The sequence below is a fragment of the Schistocerca nitens genome, chromosome 2, assembly GCF_023898315.1.
Source record: "Schistocerca nitens isolate TAMUIC-IGC-003100 chromosome 2, iqSchNite1.1, whole genome shotgun sequence".
In the NCBI taxonomy this organism is placed as follows: domain Eukaryota; kingdom Metazoa; phylum Arthropoda; class Insecta; order Orthoptera; family Acrididae; genus Schistocerca; species Schistocerca nitens.
This window is the reverse complement of record NC_064615.1, coordinates 716,803,910-716,829,955: the sequence shown is the minus strand read 5'-3', so window position 1 is coordinate 716,829,955 and position 26,046 is coordinate 716,803,910. Positions and strand designations below refer to the sequence as shown.

Here is a 26,046-nt window from a genome sequence, read left to right as displayed (position 1 = left end):
TGGCACATAAACAAGGTTTAGAAATTTGCTTCCTTTTGGACAAACCCTTTTTCAGAGCTAAAGAGTTCACATAACACACATACATATACAAACATACGCTTGCATAACTACATTGTCCTGGCTGATTACTTGTGCTGGCACTGCAGCTCAAACAAGGTGAGGGGTTGTGTAGAATGGAGTAGGTGAAGGAGAAAATGAAACTGGAGTCATTAGGAAGGGTTAGGGTTAGGGAGGCAGGTTGATGGCTGAGAGGGAGAGGTAGCATGCATTTGGGATATGATTGTGGCAGCAATGAGCTCAATCTGATTGCAGGTAGTGGGAGTTGCACACAGTGTACAGTAATGTGGATGGGGGGATTGATATGTGATTTATTCATCTCACTACGTACAATTTTCATATCATTTGATTTGATGTACAGGAGACATGTCAAGGTTTACAAAAGAGACTTTTTTCACTTTTTAAAGAGAAATACAAAAGTTTACATTATATTTTACTTTTCTAAGTTACAGATACACATGTACATAAAATAATACATGTAATACAATCCCTGTGTTCAGACTGTGAAGCTGTCCTCAATGAAATCATCGACAGAATAATAAGACTTTTCCACCAGAAGAGTAAAAAGAAATCTTTTCAGTGAACCAAGCTCCATTTTAAATATATTACTGCCTTTTATTTTATTGAAATTTTTTGACCCCATATACTCTGGCGTTTGGGCATAAAGTTTTAAATGATGGGTTGGATGTTTGAAGTTATCTCTGTGGCAAGTGCTGTAGTTGTGGTCAAAACAGAAAGTGTCTAGTGTATGTTGATTTTTATATAGAAACACCACCATCTCATATATGTAAAGTGAGGGGATAGATAGTATTTTTAAATTTTTTTAACAGTGGTCGACAGGATTCCCGTTTTTTTGCAACACACATGTTTCTAATTACTTCCTTAGGTAATACTAGGAGCCTAGTGACATTTGCTGAATTTCCCCAGAAGATTATGCCTAAACGAATAACTGACTCAAAGTAGCAGTGATAAACTATCTTTCTGGTATCCATGTTTGTGGCACCTGACAAAATACACATTGCAAATGCTAAGTTGTTCAGTTTATTAGCTAAGGAATCTATGTGTACCTTCCAATTTAAATTTTTGTCAAGATTTAGGCCTAAGAACTTCACGTGGTTTGCTTCTGTGATATCCTGATCATTGCAAGTGAGAGGGATAGGAGTGGATCGAGAGGGGAAAGCCTCAACAGAAGAAGAAATAAACAGGGTCAGGGGTAGAGGCAGATGTGAGGCAGAAGCTAGTGGAGATTAAATTCAGGAAGACTGCGAGATCAAAGTATGTGTTGAAAGGACAATTCCCATCTATGTAATTCAAGAAGCTGGGATTTGGCAGAAGGATCTACATGGCTTAGGTTGTGAAGTAGCCATTGAAATCTAGTAAGTTGTGCTCAGTAGCATTTTCTGCCAGTGGGTGGTTAGTACAACTCTTAGAAACAGTTTGGGATGGCCATTCACTAGGAAGGACAATTGCTCACTAGTTATGCCCACGTAAAATTCTGTGCAGAAATTACAGCAGTGCTGGTATACGACAGGACTGCTTTCACAGGAGGCCCTGTCCCTGATACAATACAATAAGCCCGTGGTGGTAGTGAAATAGGATGTGCCACTAGGGTGTTTCAGATATGTCTTGTACCTGGATCTTTCAAAGAGGTATGACATATTGCGAGGGTTCATTCTGACAAAGTGCAGCTTCTTGCAGTTAGGCTCCAGCCCAGATGACAACCCTGTAAAGTCTCAAAAATCTCCTTGTGATGGTTTCCAAGGTACTGACAGGAAGCCTGTCTACAGGATAACAAATTAGTTTATAATCCCTGGATTCAGTCTTAAAACATTGGAACATTCAATTAACAACTTGATATATCTTCAAGGTTGAGTCAACTTCAAGTCTGGGCTAAATGAATCATTTTACATCGAATCTCTGACATATATTTGAATTGTTGAGAAGTCCAAGGCAAAGAATGGTGCATGGCATTGCAGCCTCTCAGGACACACTGTATGATGATGTAAGCATGTCACAAGGGAAACTTGGGTCACTGCACAATGCCCCAAGTGTACCTCAAACATAAACGTTACCAGCGAACGAAAACAGCATCACACTAATACTTTTTCTTATTATTATTATTAAAAATAAGCATGTACCCTCACACCATGGGGTTGGAGATTGAGGGTAGATGTGGCATAGGATGGACTAGAATATTGTATAGATTGGGTGGTGGAGAATACAACTACCAGTATTAAAGGAGAAGGAAGTATTGCGGGTATAATGTTCCTCATTTCTGGGCACATGACCAAAAATGATGAAAAGCCTGTCCATAGTCTTTCCACCCTGATCATGTGGCCAAAAATGGGGAACATATTGTTGACCATCTGCCCCACAGCAGGAATGTGGCCACAAATGAGGAATATTTTTCCCACAATCCTTCCTTCCCACCCCTGCCCCATGACCCTAGTGAACACACCCTCTTTTCCCTTTGTGCTCTGTTCTATCTACCCCATCCAGCTCATTCCCCCATATTACTGTGTCCTGCTCAGAAATGCCCCTTCTTGTAGCCAGAGTGATCCAACTGACTCCACATTCCTCCTCCATGCACCTGTTGCCTCTCCCTCTCAGCTGTCAACCATCCTTCCCAACCACCTGCTGCAATTTTAGCTTTATTTCTCCCCTCACCTACTGCTTTCTACACGATCCTTCAACACAGCTCAGTTGCAGTGCTAACACAACATAGTCAGCTGGATCAATAATGAAACCATACAAATGTGTGTGTATGTGTGTGTGTGTGTGTGTGTGTGTGTGAAGAAGAAGGTTTCATACAAAGCTTGCATAGTTCTCAGTTTTGTTTATCTGTCTATTGATGACCCAGTGCCTCCACTGTCTAGTGACTTGTTACCTTCAGTCCTTACATTAAATGTGCTACCAATACATTTTCTTGGTTGGTTGGTTTTGGGGAAGGAGACCAGACAGCGTGGTCATCGGTCTCATCGGATTAGGGAAGGATGGGGAAGGAAGTCGGCTGTGCCCTTTCAGAGGAACCATCCCGGCATTTGCCTGGAGTGATTTAGGGAAATCACGGAAAACCTAAATCAGGATGGCCGGACGCGGGATTGAACCGTCGTCCTCCCAAATGCGAGTCCAGTGTCTAACCACTGCGACATTTTCTTGTGAAATTAAGGTAACACAGAAGAAATTAGTAAAGATTTGGTCTGGATATAGTACCACCAGCAGCATGAGCACCCAGTCCCCCAGAATAATGCAGGAAATTTCCTTACCACAAGCTGATCCAGATACAACAACAAAAATGCATCTGCATTCTGGATCGTCACCATCAGACCCTCTTAACAAAAACTTTCACATGTCAATGCACACCTCCAGTATGTAGCCAGATTTTTCTGTGTACAGTACAGCAAGGATTCCAAGCTAACAGCTTCACAAAAGTCAACAGACATAGAGAGCACACTATCATCGGTGCCTATACCATGGCACTTGCCACCATGCAGCCATAGGTCACACATCACACAGTCCACATCCATCAGTTTCTGGCTCATATCCAGCACCACCCAGCTGAACAGTGCCTGCACACAACTGCCTCTGCAGTATATTAGCAACACCAGCTGGCCTACCCTTGTGAGACAGTTACACGCCAATGCTGCTCAAATCACACCACTACAGTCTCACTGATGCTGGGCATATTCATAAGCCACCACGGCTTTATAAGAACATGCAGTACCACACTCCAGTAGGCTCTCCTTGGACTATGCTATTGCTGTTAGCTTGACACCACACGATGCAGATCAACCCTCATCTGGTCTTTGACTACGTTTGAAACTGGAATTTCTTGGAAGTTCTGCAATTCAGCAATCTGACCACCAGATTCATCCATGGACTTTGCTAATTGCCGTCCGAATGGCAATGGTAGCCCCATCATTGAAGTTATGTATATTTCTTCTCTTGTGAGGGAATAAACTGTGTTTCTTACTCACACCTCCTATTATTCATTGTGCCTCCATTCACAGATTCAGCAGAGAACAGATTTTGTAAGTCTACATTATATGATAAAAGGACTTCTGGCAACCACATGTTTAAAGTATTTCATCAGAGTTATATATTTTTTAAGTTTCATCTGCTCACAATAGATTTATAATTAGAAGTTATTAACTGTGTCTGCACTGTGTTTAACGAAACATCACATCACATAGCTGCTTAAAAGGAAAAGCTCAATACTCTAAAAACTATGTTTTGGATATTTCAGAGGAAACATGTGGGCAGAGGTGAGGTAACCATTTATGTAAAAAGCAATATATCATTTCATGCAATAGACATACAGAGGTTCTGCATAGATTTACACTCTGAAGGACGTGTTATTAACATGTCAAAAATAAATTCCAATTTGCAACTGCGGCAGTATAAATGGAATTCTCTGGCAATTTTAATATTCTTGTTCAATAGTTATATTCTGTCTTCCTGAACATGATTAGAAAAAAATTAGGTGCAGACAGTAACTGGAGATGTTGTTGTGGTTGTGATCAAAAGTCTGAAAACTGGTTTGACGTAGCTCTGTACACTAGATTATCCTGTTCATGTCTTGTCATCTCTGTATAATCTCTGCAGCTTACTTCCACTTGAAACTTACTGTTGCACTTGAGACCTGGGCTTGCTCTACAATGCTGAAATTCCATGCTTTCCCCCCATTAGCAGACTGACTACCCTTTGATTCCTCAGGATGTGTTCTGTCAACTAATAACTTCTTTTAGTCAGGTTCTGCCATAAATTTCTTTCCTCCCTTAATCAATTCAGTACCTCTTCATTAGTTACTTGATTTATAGATAATATCTTCAGTATTCTTTGTAACAGCACATTTCAATAACTCTTTCTTTCTGAAACTTCCTGGCAGATTAAATCTGTGTGTCAGACCGAGACTCGAACTCAGGACATTTACCTTTCACGGGCAAGTGCTCTACCAACTGAGCTACCCAAGCATGACTCATGACCCGTCCTCACAGCTATACTTCCACCAGTAACTCATCTCCTATGTTCCAAACTTCACAGAAGCTCTCCTGCGAAACTTGCAGAACAAGATATTGCGGAGATATTGCTTGCCACAGCCTGGGGGATGTTTCCAGAATGAGATTTTCAGTCTGCAGCTGAGTGTGCACTGATATGAAACTTCCTGGTAGATTAAAACTGCATGCCGGACTGAGGCTCGAACTCAAGACCTTTGGTAAAACACTTTGACAATACCATTGCTGATACATAAATTTAGAATAGAGGCTACAGCACTTTTATTTTTGAGAAACACTTTTCTTGCTATTGTCAGTCTACATTTTAAATTCTCTTTACTTTGGTCCTCATCACTTATTTTGCTCACCAAATAGCAAAGCATGTCTACTACTTTTAGAGTTTCATTTCCTAATCTAATTCTCTCAGCATCACTTCATTTCCATTATTTCACTGTTGGTGACGTTAATTTTACACATCTTTTCAAGATGCTATCCATTCCAATCACATTATCTTTCAAGTCTTTTATTGCCTCTGATAGAATTACAATGCCATTGGTGAAATTCAAAAGTTTTTATTTCATCTACTTTAAATTTAATTTGTTTTCCAAATTTCTCTTTGATTCCCTTTACCACTTGCTCAATGTACAGATTTAATAGCATAGGGTATAGGCTACAACCCTGTCACACTCCCTTCTCAACTACTGTATCACTTTCATGTCTTTCAACACTTAGAACTACAGTCTGGTTTCCAAACATATTTCATCCCTGCTACCTTCACAACTTCATGACTTATTGAACACATGGTTTGATAATATTCACATCTGTCAGCACCTGCCTTCTTTGTAACTGGGAGTATTACATTCTTAAATCTCTGAGGGTATTTCATGTATCTCATTTATTCTGCATACCAGGTGAAACAGTTTTGTGATGTAAGTTCACACAAGGATTTCAATAATTTGGTGCGAACATCATCTACTCCAGGTGCCTTGGTTTGAGTTAAAACTTTCAGTGCTCTGTCAAATTCTTCTTGCAGTGTCATGTCTACCATCTCATTTTCATATATTTCCCCTTCCCTTTCCATAATATTGTCTTCAAGTTTATTTTGCTTTGTATAGCCCTCCTATAAATTCCTTACACCTTTCAGCCTTCCTGCCTTTGCTTAGCATGGGCCTGGTATTAGAGCTCTTGTTATTTATACAGCTGCTTCTCTTTTCTCCACGAGTCCCACAGCTATATGTGGCAAACGAATTTCCCACAATCAAGCTTACTTCTACAGCTTTGAATTTCTCATCTTGCCATTCTTGCATTGCCACTTTACATGTCTTGGTAATATTATTTTGTACATGTCTTTAGTCCCTTCTGCCCATCTCATTTGCTGCATTTTTACATTTCCTACTTTTTTCAATCAAATTCAGCATCTCACATATTATATTGGGTGATTTAATTTTGTATTAGCAACTCTTTCCTCATCTGAACAAAAATCCTGTTATACCTAATTCTCACTATACCAAACTTCACCCCTGGTTATTTCCCAAATGAGTGTCCCCCCCCCCCCCTCCCTTTTTTTGTTTTTATTTTTATTTTTTTTTAATGTGGCACTGGTTTTGCCATGGCACTGTCATAGGGAGTTATGTGCATCACACAATGAACAGCATGAGAGGGTTGGGAAAAAAGGGGGCAGAATGGAGGATTTATAGAATAGGTAGTGAGGTGACTGAGACACATCATGACTGGCTTCAATGTCTGCTTCACAACTCATGCCATCTAGAGGAGAATGTAGTTCTATTTCCTTTAAGAATGTTCCAGATCATTTTGACTTTATTACTTGAGTTATTAGTTTCATACAGTACGCATACAGTCTTAGATTTCTCAAATTTTTCGAATACAAATTTGTAACAGGTCTTATGATGTCTTAACTGTATAGGATTAGTGGACTATTTTAATACATTGTAGAGTTGTCTCTCTGTCCTATAGGATTCTGTTTGTCCTTAGTAAGCCACAGGTTTCTAGCAGACTTTATAGTTTCAAATCTGTATTTCATTTTATGGAGGTTTTTAACACACCTTGTAGTTCCTAATATGTATTTCCTTTTATGAAATACACTTCCAAAACCTGTTCCATTCTCTGTTCTGAATAAATTAAACTTTAAGTTAGCACATTTCGCAAGATACATTGGGCAGTTTCCTTGGAGTGTGAACTGAACACCTGAATAGCTTCATAATTTATTATTCTTGCATTTTCTGCTGACTTTAGAATAATTATGCCAAAAATGTTGTTATAAGAACCCATAAGATGAACTTTTGAGGGGTGGATTAACAAGAGAATATTCCAAATTAAAAGCAGTCAACATGGTTATTATATGTTGATACTGTGACAAGGCTGAAAGCAGATGCAAACTATAGACATTATATTTCCTAAGGACATGCATCTGTTCTGTATGCTTCAATGATGTTGATATACTCTTGGGCACAATATTCTGGAGGTAAAATACCCCCACCCCCAATTTGGATATTAGGGTGATGATTACTCTGGAGGACATTTTGGATATTTGAATGAGGACTACTCAGGAGGATTTAATCATCAAGAGGACACCAATATTGCATTATATGGGACACAGTGTGGAATTTGCTTTATCTCTTCCCAGTCCTCAGCCATCATTTCCTTTACCTCACTCCGCTCCTGCTCATCTCCTACTCCACCCCACCTCCTTCCCTCCCTCCCACACCTCCCTTCTCGACTCCTTTTTCCTCTCACCCATTCCACCCAACACAGCCACTAAGCCAGAGGCACTGCAGCACTGGTACAATGTAGATAGCCTGTGGATAATGTAGCTGTGTGAGTTTCAGAGGAAGCCTCTTAGCCCAAAAGCTCCAGTCATTCATAAAGGGTGGGATTACTGGTATTGGAGAGCTCCAATATAAGGCATGTGATGGAACCTTTTAAGGATATGGCTGCCATGGAATGGAAGAGATCCCGTGTGTGCACAGTGCACCTACTGGGTGGAGTCAGCCCAGATATGGATGCCATGAAGAGCACAGGGTGCAGCTAACTGCGGGTGTTGGTACCAACTTGGTATTATACTAACCTGTCATAACTGTTTAATGAAAGAACCAGAGTTACGAGTACTCACACAGAGCACTGAAGCATACATTGTTATAGGTAATGGAAGCTGGCAAAAGTTGTAGATTTTTTATTTTATTTATTTATCTCTTGTTCCGGTGATCCATGTTGTAACACTATCACAGGATATGGAACGTGTCAATTTTACAAGCTTTTAGCCAGAATTTATGGTAATACATAAAACAAAACAAAAACAGTAAACAGTAACTTAGGTCCCACTACAAAAAAATACATTTTAGATATAGATAGAGATTACAAAACAAAAAACAGTAAACAGTAACTTAGGTCCCACTACAAAAATACATTTTAGAGAGAGATAAAGATTACAAAATAATAATATATCTAAAAAGAAAGATGATGTGACTTACCAAATGAAAGTGCTGGCAGGTCGACAGACACACAAACAAACACAAACATACACACAAAATTCTAGCTTTCGCAACCAACGGTTGCTTCGTCAGGAAAGAGGGAAGGAGAGGGAAAGATGAAAGGATGTGGGTTTTAAGGGAGAGGGTAAGGAGTCATTCCAATCCCGGGAGCGGAAAGACTTACCTTGGGGGAAAAAGGACAGGTATACACTCGCACACACATACATATCCATCCGCACATACACAGACACAAGCAGACATTTGTAAAGGCAAAGAGTTCGGGCAGAGATGTCAGTCGAGGCAGAAGTACAGAGGCAAAGATGTTGAAAGACAGGTGAGGTATGAGCGGCAGCAACTTGAAATTAGCGGAGGTTGAGGCCTGGCGGATAACGAGAGGAGAGGATATACTGAAGGGCAAGTTCCCATCTCCGGAGTTCTGACAGGTTGGTGTTAAGTTTTTCCCACTAACACCAACCTGTCAGAACTCCGGAGATGGGAACTTGCCCTTCAGTATATCCTCTCCTCTTGTTATCTGCCAGGCCTCAACCTCCGCTAATTTCAAGTTGCCGCCGCTCATACCTCACCTGTCTTTCAACATCTTTGCCTCTGTACTTCCGCCTCGACTGACATCTCTGCCCGAACTCTTTGCCTTTACAAATGTCTGCTTGTGTCTGTGTACGTGCGGATGGATATGTGTGTGTGTGTGCGAGTGTATATCTGTCCTTTTTTCCCCCCAAGGTAAGTCTTTCCGCTCCCGGGATTGGAATGACTCCTTACCCTCTCCCTTAAAACCCACATCCTTTCATCTTTCCCTCTCCTTCCCTCTTTCCTGATGAAGCAACCGTTGGTTGCGAAAGCTAGAATTTTGTGTGTATGTTTGTGTTTGTTTGTGTGTCTGTTGACCTGCCAGCACTTTCATTTGGTAAGTCACATCATCTTTGTTTTTAGATATATTTTTTCCTACGTGGAATGTTTCCCTCTATTATAATCATATCATTACAAAATAATAAGTGTTACAGAGAAATAAATATTGCAAAATATATGTTTACAGTAAAAATATTCGGTATTACAAATACAAATTTGGGCATACATTCGCAATTTACAATACAAGAGATGTTAAACCCTGTAGTTCAGGAAGTCTTCTAATGTATAAAATGATCCTTGCAATAGCAACTGCCTTAAGGTTTTATTAAACAAGAGATCATCATCTACCAAACACTTAATTCTTGAAGGGAGGGCATTAAAAATCTTACAGCCACTGAAATAGATTCCTTTCTGCACCATACTTAGATTTGGCTGTTCATAGTGGATATCATGTTTCCTTCTAGTATTGTGACTGTGATATGCACTATTCAGCTTAAAGATGGATTTTTCTTTCCCTATGAAGCACATCAACGAGAATATATATTGCGCAGTGGATGTAAGTATTTCAAGCTTCTTAAAAAGATTCCTGCATGTGGCTCTAGGATGGACTCCACACATGATCCTTATGGCTCTTTTTTGTACACACAGTACTTTTTTAGCCAGTGGCTGATTTCCCCAAAATATAATTCCAAATGCCATAATTGCATGAAAGTAACCATAATACGCTGACTTCAAGGTTTCCATATTTCTATAAGAAGAAACAATGCGCAATGCGTATGTTGCTGAACTTAGTCTTTTGCACAGATCCACGATGTGGTTTGACCAATTCAGTTTGCTATCAATATGCAAGCCTCGGTATTTTGAGGAATCTACCCTGGTTATTGTCTGCTCACCTACCTTTACAAATATTTCCTCATCTTTGGATGTTTTATGAAACTGAATGTAGTTTGTTTTACAGTAATTTAAAATAAGACCATTAATGTTGAACCAGTTCACCGTTTCATTTAAAACCTTATTTGCCGTTACCTCAAGCTTATTTACTGAATCATCAATAAGTAGTGTATGTCATCTGCGAAAATGGTGAATCTACAATATTCCGTAGAGAGAGGAAGATCATTTATAAATATAATAAAAAGTAGGGGGCCCCAGAACTGAGCCCTGCGGCACTCCTCATATGATGGTACCCCATTCTAAAGATACTGGGACACCATCTTGACTATCTACTAAAACTTTTTGTTTCCTGTTTGACAGATATGAGTCGAGCCATTTCCCTGCTGCACCACTTATACTGAGATGTGCAGCTTTTTGTAAAAGAATTTGGTGATTTACACAGTCAAATGCTTTTGTTAGGTCACAAAATATGCCAATCACTTTCAGTTTTTTGTCGATAGATTCCAAGAGTTTGCCAGTAAATGCAAATATTGCATCTTCTGTTGACAAACCTTTCTGAAATCCGAACTGACTTGCTGAAGCTATTGTGTTCACTGAGATGCTTAACTATCCTGGAATGCATTAGATTATCTAAAACCTTTGAAAAGCTTGTCAGTAGTGATATTGGCCTATAGTTAGCAGTATCCGTCTTATCCCCTTTCTTATACAGCGGTTTTACAGCTGCATACTAAAGCCTCTCAGGAACTATTCCTTGCTTAAGTGACGCATCAAAAATGTGGCAAAGGACTTTACTTACATGGCTGGAGCAGTATTTTAATAATTTGTTAGAAATGTTGTCAATTCCAGCAGAGTTTTTACTTTACAGGGACTTAATAACTCTTTCAATTTCTTGAACAGTGACTGTTTTTACCTTCATGTGTTGTACTGAACCAGGTACTCTAGCTTTCAAAAGATTGATGGCTTGCTTCATGGACCCTTGTAAACCTATTTTTTCTGTTACTGTTAAAAAATTGTTGTTGAATGTGTCTGCAACTGTTTTTGGATCGCTAACAAGATTGCCCTCACTTTTGATTTGGATATTTTCACTACAAACTGCATTTTTCCCCGTTTCCTTCTTTACAAATTTCCAGATAGTTTTTACTTTATTGCTCGAGTTGTCAATTTCTGCCTTCAAGCACATGTTCTTTGCTGCCTGAATTGTCTTATTCAGAACTTTATTGTAGATTTTATAGTGTGTAATCCTACTGTTATCATTTGAACTCCTGGCTGCAGCATATAGTTCTCTTCTTGTTTTACAAGAGATTTTGATGCCTTTAGTAATCCAAGGCTTGTTTCCAGATTTGAACAGGTTTTATCTTACTGATTTTTTAGGAAATGCTTCTTCAAAAAGGCTTGTAACTTCATTGATAAATATGTTAAATTTTGAATTAACATCAACTGTAGCATATACAGGAGACCAGTCCACAAGCCGTAATTGCTGATTAAAGGTTTCAGTGGTGTGTCTGTTTATAATCCTAAATGTTTTCCAAATGAAATTTTCTTTTCTTTGTACATTCATTTGGTTTAGAGTGAGAAATTGCCCTTCATGATCAGAGAGACCATTTATAATATTTTTCATGGTTAAATTATTGCAAATATCCTTATCTACAAATACATTATCTATTAAAGTGCTAGAGCTGGCAGTTACTCTAGCTGGAGTGTCCACCACTGGTACTAAATTGTAACAGTACATTAAATGTTAAAAATCTGTCTTGTTTCTATTTTCTGTTAAAAGGTCCACATTGAAGTCACCCATAACAATGATAGATTTAGTTTTCCTACATAGGTGGGCCAGAAGTGATTCAGTTTGTCTTAGAAATACATTTAGATTTCCAGCAGGTGCCCTGTAAACAGCCAGAACAATAACAGTTGCACTGTCTACTATTAACTCAATGCCACACACCTCAAAATGTTGTTCATCACAGTATGAGCCTGGCTAAAGTTTTTACCAAGGAAATAGCCTTGTTCATCAAGGATAAGACTGATTTCAGTTGGTTGTGGCATGTTTGTTGCTGTTAGAAAAACTAAATTCAACTAGTGGTTGCATGTTTGTTACTAATAGTAGTAGTTCAGCTTATAGAAAAATTGAAATAGGTAGTTGCTATGAGATTTATTACACAAATGGAGAAAATTAATAATTGGTTCCTTTTACAGACACCTGACTCTGATGATGTATTTGCTGAAAGGTTCAAGGAAAATTTGAGTTTCATTCTGAATAAGTACTTGAAAAGTACAATTACAATTAGTTTGACTTCAATTTACCCTTGATACATTGGTGACAACACATATTTAAAATTGGCAGTAGGCATAAAACATTTCTGAAACTGTACTAAATGCTTTCTCTGAAAATTATTTTCAGTAATTAGTTCAGAGCTCACACAAAATGTAAACTGTTGCAATAACATAATAGACCTCTTAGCAATAAACCATCCTGAGCAAATAGTGTCATGATGGACTCAGGAATTAGTGACCACAAGGTTGTTGGACCAGGCGAAGAGGCACAGTGGTTAGCACACCATATCGCATTAAGGAGGGCAATGGTTCAAATTCATGTCCGGCCATCCTGATTTATGTTTCCTGTGATTTCCCTAAATTGCTTCAAGCAGATGCTGGGATGGTTCCTTTGAAAGACATGGTTGATCTCATTCCTCATCCTTCCATAATCCAAGTTTGTGCTCCATCTTTAATGACCTCACTGTTGATGGGACGTTAGCCACTAGTCTCCTCCTCCTCTAAAAGGTTGTTGTAGTGAGTCTGAATACCATAAATTGCTAAATGACCATCTCCATTCCTCCTCTACTAACTATGATAAGCTTTGGTCAAATGTGGCTTGGGTAAAAAAAAAAGTGTTGATGAGGATTGAGAGTTTTGTACCACGTACATTAATAAGAGACAAAACAGATCCCTGACAGTATATACAACAGGTTAGGACACTTTTGCAGAATTAATTTTAAAAAGTGCCAGATTTAAAAGGATGTAATATCTTGAAGACTGGTGACAGTTTTCAGATGTTCTAAAACTTAGCATGGATACTTTTAATAATTTCTACAATGAAACTCCGTCTTGAAACCTGACAGAAATTCCAAAGAATTTTGGTTGTGTGTAAAGAATAGCAGCAGCAAAACACAATAAAGAAGTTTCAGTGTGCAATGGCAATGTTATCAGTGAAAACACTACTAATGGAGAGTTGCTAAACACAGTTATCAGAAATTGATTTACCAAAGGAAATGCAGTAAATATTACAGAAACTGAATCACACCAATACATAAGAAAGGAAATAGAAGAATCTGCTGAATTGTAGAACCCTATCACTGACACTCATTTGTAGCAGCGTTTTGGACTGTATACTGTGTTCCAACATTAGGAAACATCTTGAAGATAATTATCTATTTATATCTAACCAACACAGATTCAGAAAATATCCTCCTTTTGGATCACAACTGGCTCATTATTCATATGCAGTAATGAGTACTAATGGCAGCAGTTCTCAAGCTGATTCCATGCCTCTAGATTTCCAGGAGGATTTTGACATTGTTTCTCACAAGTGGCTTCTACTCAAATTCCATGCATATGGACTATCTCTCAGTTGTGACACTGGATTTGTGAGTTCCTGTCAGAAAGGTAACAGTTCATGGTAACTGACAGGACATCATCTAGTGAAACTGAAGTGTACCTAAGGGAGGTGTTTCAGGCCATCTCCTATTCTGAATCCATGTTGGTGATTCAGGAGAGAGTCTGAGTAGCCCTCTTACATTGCAGATGATACTGCTGTTTACTATCTAGTCAAGTCATCAGAAGATAAAAGTGAACTGCAAACTGATTTCAACAAGATATCTAAATGGTGCAAAAAGTGATAATGGCTCTAAACAATAAAAAGTGTGAAGTCCTCTAATGAATATGAAAAAACTTCTATTAAACTCCGGTTACTCAATAAATAACACAAGTTTAAAGGTTTCAGGTACCTACCAATAAATTGGAAACAATAATTAATGAATGTTGTGGGGAAGGTGGATCAAAGATTGTGTTCTATTGACATAAAGTTTAAAAGGTACAACAGATCTACTAAAGAGATTGCCAACACTATGCTTCTCCATCCTCTTCTGGGGTGTTGTTGCATGGAATGCGATCCTTTCTAGACAGGATTGACAGAAGACTTTGAAAAATTTTAAGAGGGGCAGCTCACTTTGTACTATCATGAATCTGTGGAGAGAGTGCCATGAATACAATAAGGGAGTGAGGGGGACAATCATTAAAACAGAGATTAGATGTTTTCATGAAATTTCAGTTAGCAACTTTCTCCTCCAAATGCCACTCTCACTTACACATGAAGAAATGATCACCAGTAACATAAGAAAAATCAAGGTTTATATGAAAAGTTTTCAGTGTTCATTTTTCCCACGCATTACTCAAGACTGGAACAGTCTGAAAGTGGTTTTCTGAACACGCTGCCAAACACCTTAGTGTGAAATGCAGAATAATCATGCATATGAACATATGTAAATCTAGTGAGGTTCACTTGGCAGCTACTTAAACACAGAAAAATGAAACCATGAGTGCAGATATGCACCATGTAATAAGCCCTTAAAGAAATTGTGTGTGTGTGTGTGTGTGTGTGTGTGTGTGTGTGTGTGTGTGTGTCTAATGCAAGGAAGAATGGGGGTTAGTTGTTTAATGTCCCTTTTATGACAGGACCCTTGGAGACTAAAGATTTGGTCATGTGAATAAGGTTAAAAGAATAAATTGACTATGGTCTTCTTGAAGGAATCATTCTGACAATTGTACCAAGCGATTTGGGGAAACCATGAAAAATGAAGATAAAATTTAATTCCTTTCTATGCCTGGTAAAATGACACTGTGTTTCCCTGATATAATTCAGAGCCAACTTACAACAAACTGACTGTGAGAACAGCCAAATACATGAGTCTGGATTTTGGACAACGCATCAGCTCCTGAAAATATTGACACTGTTTGGACTGTTATATCTCACAATGAGTTGAAAAACACTGCAATAATTATGTCCAATGAGTTTCCCACTAGAGAAGCTGAAAAATAGTACAATGCAAATGGCAGAATACTATTTTAATATATGAAAATGTACAATGTCATCAGAATTCAAAAAAATTAAAATCCATGGGAAAAAATAAGGCACACAGAAGACACAGATTATTCTATCATTAAGTGCATCATACCTCATTATGCAACTGCAGGAACATTTCTAGTGTTTCAGTTTTAGAAAAGTCATTTAAGTATTTTTGACGGTGGTATAACACAGTATCAATGTGTGTTTTATGCTTTATAGCCAGTTCCATTGCTCTGAAAACAAAGAAATAACACATAAACAAACAAAACACATCAAAGACATGTCTTACTGAGTAAACTATTGAAAATCAAGCAGTATAAAATTTTGATCATCATTATAATCTGTGATCATTGTTCATATTCACACAATGTATGCAAAGGAGCAGGAGGAAAATAATAACAAAAGTGATAACCCAGAAGATTGGTATCACTTTCCAGTTTGTTATTTTGATCATTCTACATGTGAAAGAGAGCCTCATAATGTGTTAATACAGTATGAATAAGCAAACAGTTACAAAGAAAAGATATTATGTGTAGACAGAGTAGAAGGAAAGAGTGCTTACACACTTCAACATGATCACAAAATAAACTCTTAAATTCTACATTGTTATGGCACAGTTAAAATGAAAGTCATACAGAAACCCGGCCACTATTCAACTGCAATTTAAATGCTCTGACATAAACACAAGAAAAAACTGAGAGAAATATTAGGGCCTACAGTACCACAGATAAAAGTGTGTCTGTAAATTCCCATAAACTAACAGTTTTTCACTTTTAAAGTTGATTAGTGGGAATGTACAGTGTAAGGCACAAATTAAGGGGAATACTGGATATGTGGTGCTGCCATTAAAAATTCTGTTGATAGTAATATTTTAACACTGTTTCTAATATTATTATTATAGTTTTCTCAAATGATCACACATGGTGATAGCGAGAGTTGCTAAGAACATAAATGGATTGCATTATGACTGTTTTCATTATCAAATGATTAACATCTTTAATGATTGTTTTTTATGTGAACACATTTATATGAGGTAGTAATACACAGAATGTTCAAAAAAGGTCTTCCAAACTTCACAAGAAAGAATACTGACCAAAGCTAGAAGAAAGAGTTTCCTTAACATTTGTCTGTAATTAAATGCTTGTTGAGGTATGCATCAATTGCCCTATGTTAACAATCTGTTTTTTGACACTACATGAGATGCTCAATGTGGTTATCACTCTGTCTTATACATCCTTTAAATGATTACAGACTCATGGGAACACACTGGCTGACCTCGAATTTGGTCATATTAATGAGATGCACACTCTCATAAATTGTGCCCATTGTTGATGGATCTGGTATACATCAGTGTCTTAAATGTCTCCATAACCAGAAATCTAAGGAAGGCCTGTTCAGGAGGCAGTTAGGTGGGCAAGGGTGCTCATGTGTGCTTGCTGCCTGATTAGTGAGTTCTCATGGTAAATATGATGTCAGACATCATTATGTAGTGCAGGAGAAATGCAAAAAGTGCACTGTCTTCAGAGGAATGGCAACATGTTAAGTTCACCATAGTTTTACACCCAAGCATATAAACTTAATGGTTCAGTGCTTTAAAGAACAGAGTGGCTCTTTTAAAATAGATGAAACATTATGGCCATGTTGGTAACTTCAAAGCAAAGGTCAGACACACCAGTATCAGCTTATAACACATCAGTATAGGATGCCTAGCAACAGATGCAGCTTATAGACCTGCAGTGTCACACACAATTGAATGATAAGTTCCATAACAAAATAAATCTTGTAAACACACCCAAAAATTTTCTTCGACATAAATTTCCACAGCTTCACAAGTTTGCAGTTATGATTACGTCAAGATCTGGATCTACATAACTTGTGTGAGAAACTTCTTTCTGCAATGATAAAGGATGAAATCTACCCACAGAAGAGCACTGACTGATTCCAATTTAAAAACTTGTCTTCAAATTAGTAGTGAGCAGAAACTGATGACTATTGCTTTAATGAAAACCAAAATAAGTAGTAGTCACTGAAATGCCATTTTTCTATGTTTAACGTATGAATAAAAGCGTCACAAAATACATGTTGATGTCAATTCAAACTACATCTGAGAACGACATTTACCATAAGGCTGCATCAGTTGTAACAAATACCATATTTCATACTTAGCTGCCTTGTGTCCCTCGCCTAATTAATTAAAAGAAATGTAAATTTCAGTTCATGGACATTTCTCATCAACGCAACAGTTTTAGGAAATAAATTTGCCACAAAAGGCATTAATTAGCTCTCTGTAGAGTAGATTCTTTGACAATAAATTATCATGCTGAGCTGACTGGTTCCAGTGCCTCCTCCTCCTCTTCCCCTTTTCCTTCATTACTTGCAGTGAGATGGCTCGTTGCTCATTGATGAGGCGTGAGGAGCACAAGCCAGCTTACACTAGCAGATCAGTGAACACAACTGATGTAAGGGATCAAGTTAGGTGAACAAGGAGGCCCTGCTATTGGAGCACCTTGACCAATCCATTGCTCATTAAATGCACATGTTTCATACTGATGTACAGAAAGTGTGGTAGTACCCCTTACAGATAAACCACATCTCACATCTTTCTGCAAGGGTAACATACTCTAATGGCCTGGGTAATTTATTGCACTGAAACTGGTCATAAGCTCCACTGTTTAAGTTTTTCTGGGAACCTGTATGGTCTTATGAGTCTGTCATGCTCAATTTCTGTCCACACATCAGAGTGATTTGGATGCCTTGATTCCTCGATTGCTCGAGGATTCACATTTTTGCGGATGTGGCTATTATGGTAATTTATCGTCCCGCTCCATGTCAGTCAACACATTATGCAGAACTGACCAAGCAAGGCTGTGGTTTATCATTTTTGGTAATTTATCGTCCCGCTCCATGTCAGTCAACACATTATGCAGAACTGACCAAGCAAGGCTGTGGTTTATCATTTTAACAGCTCCAATACTTTATACACTTTTTTCATGGATTACCTTCCTCTTGTCTTAAGACTTGCTCCTACAACTACAGTGTGGCAAACTATGCAAAGTCCATCATGACTCCTTGTCTTTGTAGTAAATGACCCCATGCCTCCTCAGATGACCTTGTGAACATTTATCAGAAGAAATGTGGTACTGAGGAAGTAATTTGGCACTCGTAACATGTACCAGTTGATTAATACTGTTCACTAAACCACAAAAAATAAAAGCAGGTATATTCTTTGATGTAATTAAAACAACCAACACAGTGTATCACAAAATAATGTTAAGCTAGATAAACTGAGAATAGGGGAGGAGGTGGTAGCAAGTGGTTCCAGTCATAGAAAATCAAATTCAGTTGACTGAAATTACACTTAAATCAAGTAGCTCTAACTATATTGAAACACACGATTCTGACCCTATATATAGAAATACAAGCATGCCACAGGATACAGTGCTACATCCAGTGCTGTTCCTAATTTACATTAATGATTTCTCACAAAGTATCAAGCAGGTGTAGCCAATACTATTTGCAGATTATTGTAATCACTGGCAAGTCGTCAGAAGTACTAAGAGAGGAAGCTAACGAAACACTAGCAGTGTATGTATGTGAGGAATGAACAATAAAGTCACACTTGATACATCCAAAACAAGTACTATGAACTTCTACATAAAAACTGTTTAGTACATGATAATGAAATTGTTGTTGTTGTTGTTGTGGTCTTCAGTCCTGAGACTGGTTTGATGCAGCTCTCCATGCTACTCTATCCTGTGCAAGCTTTTTCATCTCCCAGTACCTACTGCAACCTACATCCTTCTGAATCTGCTTAGTGTATTCATCTCTTGGTCTCCCTCTACGATTTTTACCCTCCACGCTGCCCTCCAATACTAAATTGGTTATCCCTTGATGCCTCAGAACATGTCCTACTAACCGGTCCCTTCTTTTTTTCAAGTTGCGCCACAAACTCGTCTTCTCCCCAATTCTATTCAGTACTTCATCATTAGTTATGTGATCTACCCATCTAATCTTCAGCATTCTTCTGTAGCACCACATTTCGAAAGCTTCTATTCTCTTCTTGTCCAAACTATTTATCGTCCATGTTTCACTTCCATACATGGCTACACTCCATACAAATACTTTCAGAAATGACTTCCTGACACTTAAATCTATACTCGATGTTAACAAATTTCTCTTCTTCAGAAACGCTTTCCTTGCTATTGCCAGTCTACATTTTATATCCTCTCTACTTCAACCATCATCAGTTATTTTGCTCCCCAAATAGCAAAACTCCTTTACTACTTTAAGTGTCTCATTTCCTAATCTAATTCCCTCAGCATCACCCGACTTAATTAGACTAAATTCCATTATCCTTGTTTTGCTTTTGTTGATGTTCATCTTATATCCTCCTTTCAAGACACTGTCCATTCCATTCAACTGCTCTTCCAAGTCCTTTGCTGTCTCTGACAGAATTACAATGTCATCGGCAAACCTCAAAGTTTTTATTTCTTCTCCATGAATTTTAATACCTACTCCGAATTTTTCTTTTGTTTCCTTTACTGCTTGCTCAATACACAGATTGAACAACATCGGGGAGAGGCTACAACCCTGTCTTACTCCCTTCCCAACCACTGCTTCCCTTTCATGTCCCTCGACTCTTATAACTGCCATCTGGTTTCTGTACAAATTGTAAATAGCCTTTCACTCCCTGTATTTTACCCCTGCCACCTTCAGAATTTGAAAGAGAGTATTCCAGTCAACATTGTCAAAAGCTTTCTGTAAGTCTACAATTGCTAGAAACGTAGGTTTGCCTTTCCTTAATCTTTCTTCTAAGATAAGTCGTAAGGTCAGTATTGCGTCACGTGTTCCAGTGTTTCTACAGAATCCAAACTGATCTTCCCTGAGGTTGGCTTCTACTAGTTTTTCCATTCGTCTGTAAAGAATTCGTGTTAGTATTTTGCAGCTGTGACTTATTAAACTGATAGTTCGGTAATTTTCACATCTGTCAACACCTGCTTTCTTTGGGATTGGAATTATTATATTCTTCTTGAAGTCTGAGGGTATTTCGCCTGTTTCATACATCTTGCTCACCAGATGGTAGAGTTTTGTCAGGACTGGCTCTACCAAGGCCGTCAGTAGTTCCAATGGAATGTTGTCTACTCCGGGGGCCTTGTTTCGACTCAGGTCTTTCAGTGCTCTGTCAAACTCTTCACGCAGTATCATATCTCCCATTTCATCTTCATCTACATCCTCTTCCATTTCCATAAAATTGTCTTCAAGTACATCGCCCTTGTATAAACCCTCTAAATACTCCTTCCACCTTTCTGCTTTCCCTTCTTTGCTTAGAACTGGGTTTCCATCTGAGCTCTTGATATTCATACAAGTCGTTCTCTTATCTCCAAAGGTCTCTTTAATTTTCCTGTAGGCAGTATCTATCTTACCCCTAGTGAGATAGGCCTCTACATCCTTACATTTGTCCTCTAGCCATCCCTGCTTAGCCATTTTGCACTTCCTGTCGATCTCATTTTTGAGACGTTTGTATTCCTTTTTGCCTGCTTCATTTACTGCATTTTTATATTTTCTCCTTTCATCAATTAAATTCAATATTTCTTCTGTTACCCAAGGATTTCTACTAGCCCTCGTCTTTTTACCTACTTGATCCTCTGCTGCCTTCGCTACTTCATCCCTGAAAGCTACCCATTCTTCTTCTACTGTAGTTCTTTCCCCCATTCCTGTCAATTGTTCCCTTATGCTCTCCCTGAAACTCTGTACAACCTCTGGTTCTTTCAGTTTATCCAGGTCCCATCTCCTTAAATTCCCACCTTTTTGCAGTTTCTTCAGTTTTAATCTACAGGTCATAACCAATAGATTGCGGTCAGAGTCCACATCTGCCCCTGGAAATGTCTTACAATTTAAAACCTGGTTCCTAAATCTCTGTCTTACCATTATATAATCTATCTGATACCTTTTAGTATCTCCAGGGTTCTTCCATGTATACAACCTTCTTTCATGATTCTTAAACCAAGTGTTAGCTATGATTGTGTTGTGCTCTGTGCAAAATTCTACCAGGCGGCTTCCTCTTTCATTTCTTAGCCCCAATCCATATTCACCTACTATGTTTCCTTCTCTCCCTTTTCCTACATTCGAATTCCAGTCACCCATGACTATTAAATTTTCGTCTCCCTTCACAATCTGAATAATTTATTTTATTTCATCATACATTTCTTCAATTTCTTCGTCATCTGCAGAGCTAGTTGGCATATAAATTTGTAATACTGTAGTAGGTGTGGGCTTCGTATCTATCTTGGCCACAATAATGCGTTCACTATGCTGTTTGTAGTAGCTTACCCGCATTCCTATTTTCCTATTCATTATTAAACCTACTCCTGCATTACCCCTATTTGATTTTGTGTTTATAACCCTGTAGTCACCTGACCAGAAGTCTTGTTCCTCCTGCCACCGAACTTCACTAATTCCCACTATATCTAACTTCAACCTATCCATTTCCCTTTTTAAATTTTCTAACCTACCTCTCTGATTAAGGGATCTGACATTCCACGCTCCGATCCGTAGAACGCCAGTTTTCTTTCTCCTGATAACGTCATCCTCTTGAGTAGTCCCCGCCCGGAGATCCGAATGGGGGACTATTTTACCTCCGGAATATTTTACCCAAGAGGACGCCATCATCATTTAATCATACAGTAAAGCTGACACAGTTATAATTTGCATCCAGACAGACGAAAAAAAGGCTGAAAGTCAGCAGAGTATTGTCCAATGCTATCAAATTATATAATAAATTACCACAACATATAAAAGACATAGATACAAAATGCTCTTTCAAAACAAAACTAAGGAACTATTTACAAATTAACAATATTGCCATATAGCAAAGATGCTGAGTCACAGATAGACACAACAAAAAGACTCTCACAATTATAGCTTTTGGCCGTTAAGGCCTTTGTCAACAATAGATGGACACACACACACACACACACACACACACACACACGCAAATACAGCTCACACACATGACTGCAGTCCAAGGCAACTGAAACTACAGTGCGAGCAACAGCACCAATGCATGATGAGAGTGGCAACTGGGTGGGGGTAAGGAGGAGGCTGGAGCAGGGGGGAGGGGGGGGGGGTAAAATGGTGGGGGTGGCAGACAGCGAAGTGCTGCAGGTTAGACTGAGGGCAGGGAAGAGGTAGTAGCAGAAAAGGAAAGAAATAAAAAGACTGGGTGTGTTGGTGGAATCATCGCTGTTTAGCGCTGGAATGGGAACAGGACGGAAACATAGGATGAATTAGAGGGAAAGTTCCCACCTATGCAATTCGGGAAAGCTGGTGTTGGTAGGAAGGATTCATATGGCATAGGCTGTGAAGCAGTCACTGAAATGAAGAATATCATGTTTGACAGCGTATTCAGCACCAGGGTGGTCCACTTGTTTCTTGGCCACAGTTTGTCGGTGGCCATTCATGTGGACAGGCAGCTTGTTGGTTGTCATGCCTACATAGAATGCAGCACAGTGGTTCTAACTTAGCTTGTAGACCACATGACTGGTTTCACAGGTAGCCTTGCCTTTGATGGTATAGGTGATATTAGTGACCAGAGTGGAGTAGGTGGTGGTGGGAGGATGTATGGGACAGGTCTTGCATCTAGGTCTATTACAGCGGTGTGAGGTATGAGGTAAGGGACTGGGAGCAGGGGTTGTGTAAGGGTGGATGAGTATATTGTGTAGATTCAGTGGACAGCAGAATACCACTGTGGGAGGGGTGGGAAGGCTAATGGGCAGGACATTTCTCATTTCAGGGCACAACGAGAGGTAATCGAAACCTTGGTGGAGAATCTAATTTGGTTGCTCCAGTCCTGGGTGGTACTGAGTTACAAGGGGAATGCTCCTCTGTGGCTAGACGGTGGGACTTTGGCAGGTGGTGGGAGACTGGAAAGATAAGACACGGGAGATTTGTTTTTGTACAAGGATGGGAGGATAATTACGATCAGTGAAGGCTTCAGTGAGACCCTTGGTATGTTTCAAGAGAGACTGCTCATCACTGCAGATGAGATGACCACGGGTGGCTAGGCTGTATGGAAGGGACTTCTTGGTATGGAATGGGTGGGAGCTGTTGAAATGGAGGCATTGCTGGTGGTTAGTAGGTTTGATACGGATGGAGGTACTGATGTAGCCATCTTTGAGGTGGAGTTCAACATCTAAGGAGGCGGCTTTTTTGGGTTGAGTAGGACCAAGTGAAGCAAACAGGGGAGAAGTTGCTGAGGTTCTGGATGAATGTGGATACAGTGTCCTCACCTATTGTCACCTGTTGTTACATTCCATCCTGGATATTCTATTGGTTGACATTTGCAAATTAAAAGTTTTTATAGTGTAATGGACTACATGAATTAAAACAGGTTACTTGATTTAAGAAGTTCTGCATTATAATATATGTACAAATAACATAAGAGTAAAAAATAAATATAATTATATATTAAAATAAATTTTAGTGTCAATTATAGTCCAATAAATTAATTTTAAGCTGTTCATTTTGTAGGGAAGCAGCCTACTCACTCTGTAGTAAATTCACATCAGTCTTTCCATTGTGTGCCAACCAGTCCGCTGTAACTAGCTCTGACGTCATAAATGTTGCGCAATACTTTAAAAATCAAGCAAAGAACCTAAAACGGTTCTAGCATGTCAGGAGTAATACTAAATTAATATGTGTTGAATATCAGTTCGATAACTTTAACCATTTTCGAAATTTGGACGTTTTTCTGTAAAAATCATTGGCGCAACAGAAAAGAGCTAGAGAATTAAAAATTTATAATTAGATTCATTTTTCATAATTATTTAATAAAAACAGTACTTTGGATTTCACAAATTAAGATTTTAGTGGAAATTCATGATTTTCTGGTTTTCGTCTTAAAACTTAAGGAAGCAAGATAGATTAAGTAGGCTAATAAATAAGGCTAGGATGTTTATATTTAAGTAGAATGGAGATCCGCTATCACCATAAGGATGTGAGAAGTTTCATTTGAATACCTATAAAACTATAGCGATAGCGTATCTCCAAAGGGCCAGTTCAGAGCTCGTCTACTGCGTGCAGTGTAATTAAATTAATTCTCTCGCCCAAAATATTTAACTTAGCCACGTCAAATTTTTATTATAATTACTTACCTGTGTGCTGAATGCACATTTAAATTAAGAGCTTCATCGGCCATCAGCAAAAGAAGCTATGATTTATTCAGTAACTTAAAGTGGTGCATTACTAGCCCAGCGGCTAGTCGGGAGAGCCGATTTGATCAGGCGTTCCCTTAGCCGTCCGCACCGCGGCTTTATATATAAGAACGCTGCACGAGGAAGCAAGGCCCCAGTTCTCGCCAGACGCTGAATAACATGCCATCTGTGTCGGGAGTCGCGTCGCGTCGGTATCATTGCTACAAACAGCCTCGGATGCCGTATTAAGTTACTCGAGATACGCGTAACATGAAATCATTTTCGAGTGAAGTGTTAATTCTGGGATGACTTTAGTTATCGATCTTCAGTTTGCGTATTGTCGTATTTTCACGTGCTTCCGCGGGACAGACATTCTACCATTATTTAGCGTGGCGTTTGATGAACCTAATCATCAAATTATGGCAAGCATTCATTTAAACATTTAATTTGGGCATTTATAGTTGCATCAGCACATTAGACTCTGAACTGCTCTGTTAGTCAGATTGTGTGGATTCTTTTGTTTTTCATCTGTGACTTGCAGAATATACTCAACTATTTTAGAAAATCGTTTTTGATTATAAATCCCGGACAATCTCCTAATTCCTCAGAGCTATAAGCTGTAACTATAAGTGTATTCTCAGATGAAGTGGGCACTAGGAATTCTAATTACAGGCTTCACGTTTTGCTAACCACTTTCTGGTAGCCAATATTGTAGTTAGAGAGCCAATATTGAGAACGGCAAACAACAGCAAAAATAATAGGAACATTTAAAGAACAATAATTTCACCCGCCGCCGCACATATGGTTAATCGGCCGGGAAATGCAGTGTTTCTACATTCTACAAACATTTTATACCACCGTAAATTTCCTAACCGCCGCCCCACAAATGGTGCATCGGCCGGGAAATGTAGTGTTTCTACATTCTACAAACATTTTATACCACTGTAAATTTCCTAACCGCCGCCCCACAATTTGTCTATGTTTTAATTGATGAAATCTGTCTAATGTAAATTGTTTCATGGATTAATAAAGAAATCAATCAATCACATAATATTATGTCTGCCACTTCCTGCATGGAATAATAGTACTCCATTCCACTGTTTATGTTGGTCATACTCCACAGAATCACTGGTGATCACTGGTGTTAGGACAACATAATAGTAATACATACAAAGTTGATGGTGTAGGTAACTATAAGCACTAAATCTGTCAACAGCATCACAATCAGAGAAATAAGTACGGGGACAAACAACCTATGAGAAAAGAGCAATGAAGATCAACATGTAGACAGCTAACACCACTGAGTAGTGAACTCACATGGCACAAGTATAAAATGGCCCATATCTCAACAAGTAGTTACTTTTGGATGTGTGTTTATAGCGCAAATTTTTCTCTAGTTTTGAATCAACCTATTTCCTGTAGAACTGCAATACACTTTTTTT

General features: G+C 38.7%; 1 protein-coding gene across 3 annotated transcripts in view; it reads right to left on the bottom strand.

The window, feature by feature from the left end:
* LOC126236888 (intraflagellar transport protein 80 homolog) overlaps positions 1-26,046 on the bottom strand; it is a 448,716-nt gene that overhangs the window by 20,417 nt on the left and 402,253 nt on the right. For all 3 annotated transcript variants that reach the window (XR_007545000.1, XM_049946524.1, XM_049946525.1), the window contains one exon: positions 15,523-15,646. Coding sequence is in view for 2 of the 3 variants with exons in the window: in XM_049946524.1 (XP_049802481.1) it covers positions 15,523-15,646 (124 nt within the window). In the remaining variant the exon portion in view is untranslated. The remainder of the gene's footprint in view (positions 1-15,522; positions 15,647-26,046) is intronic.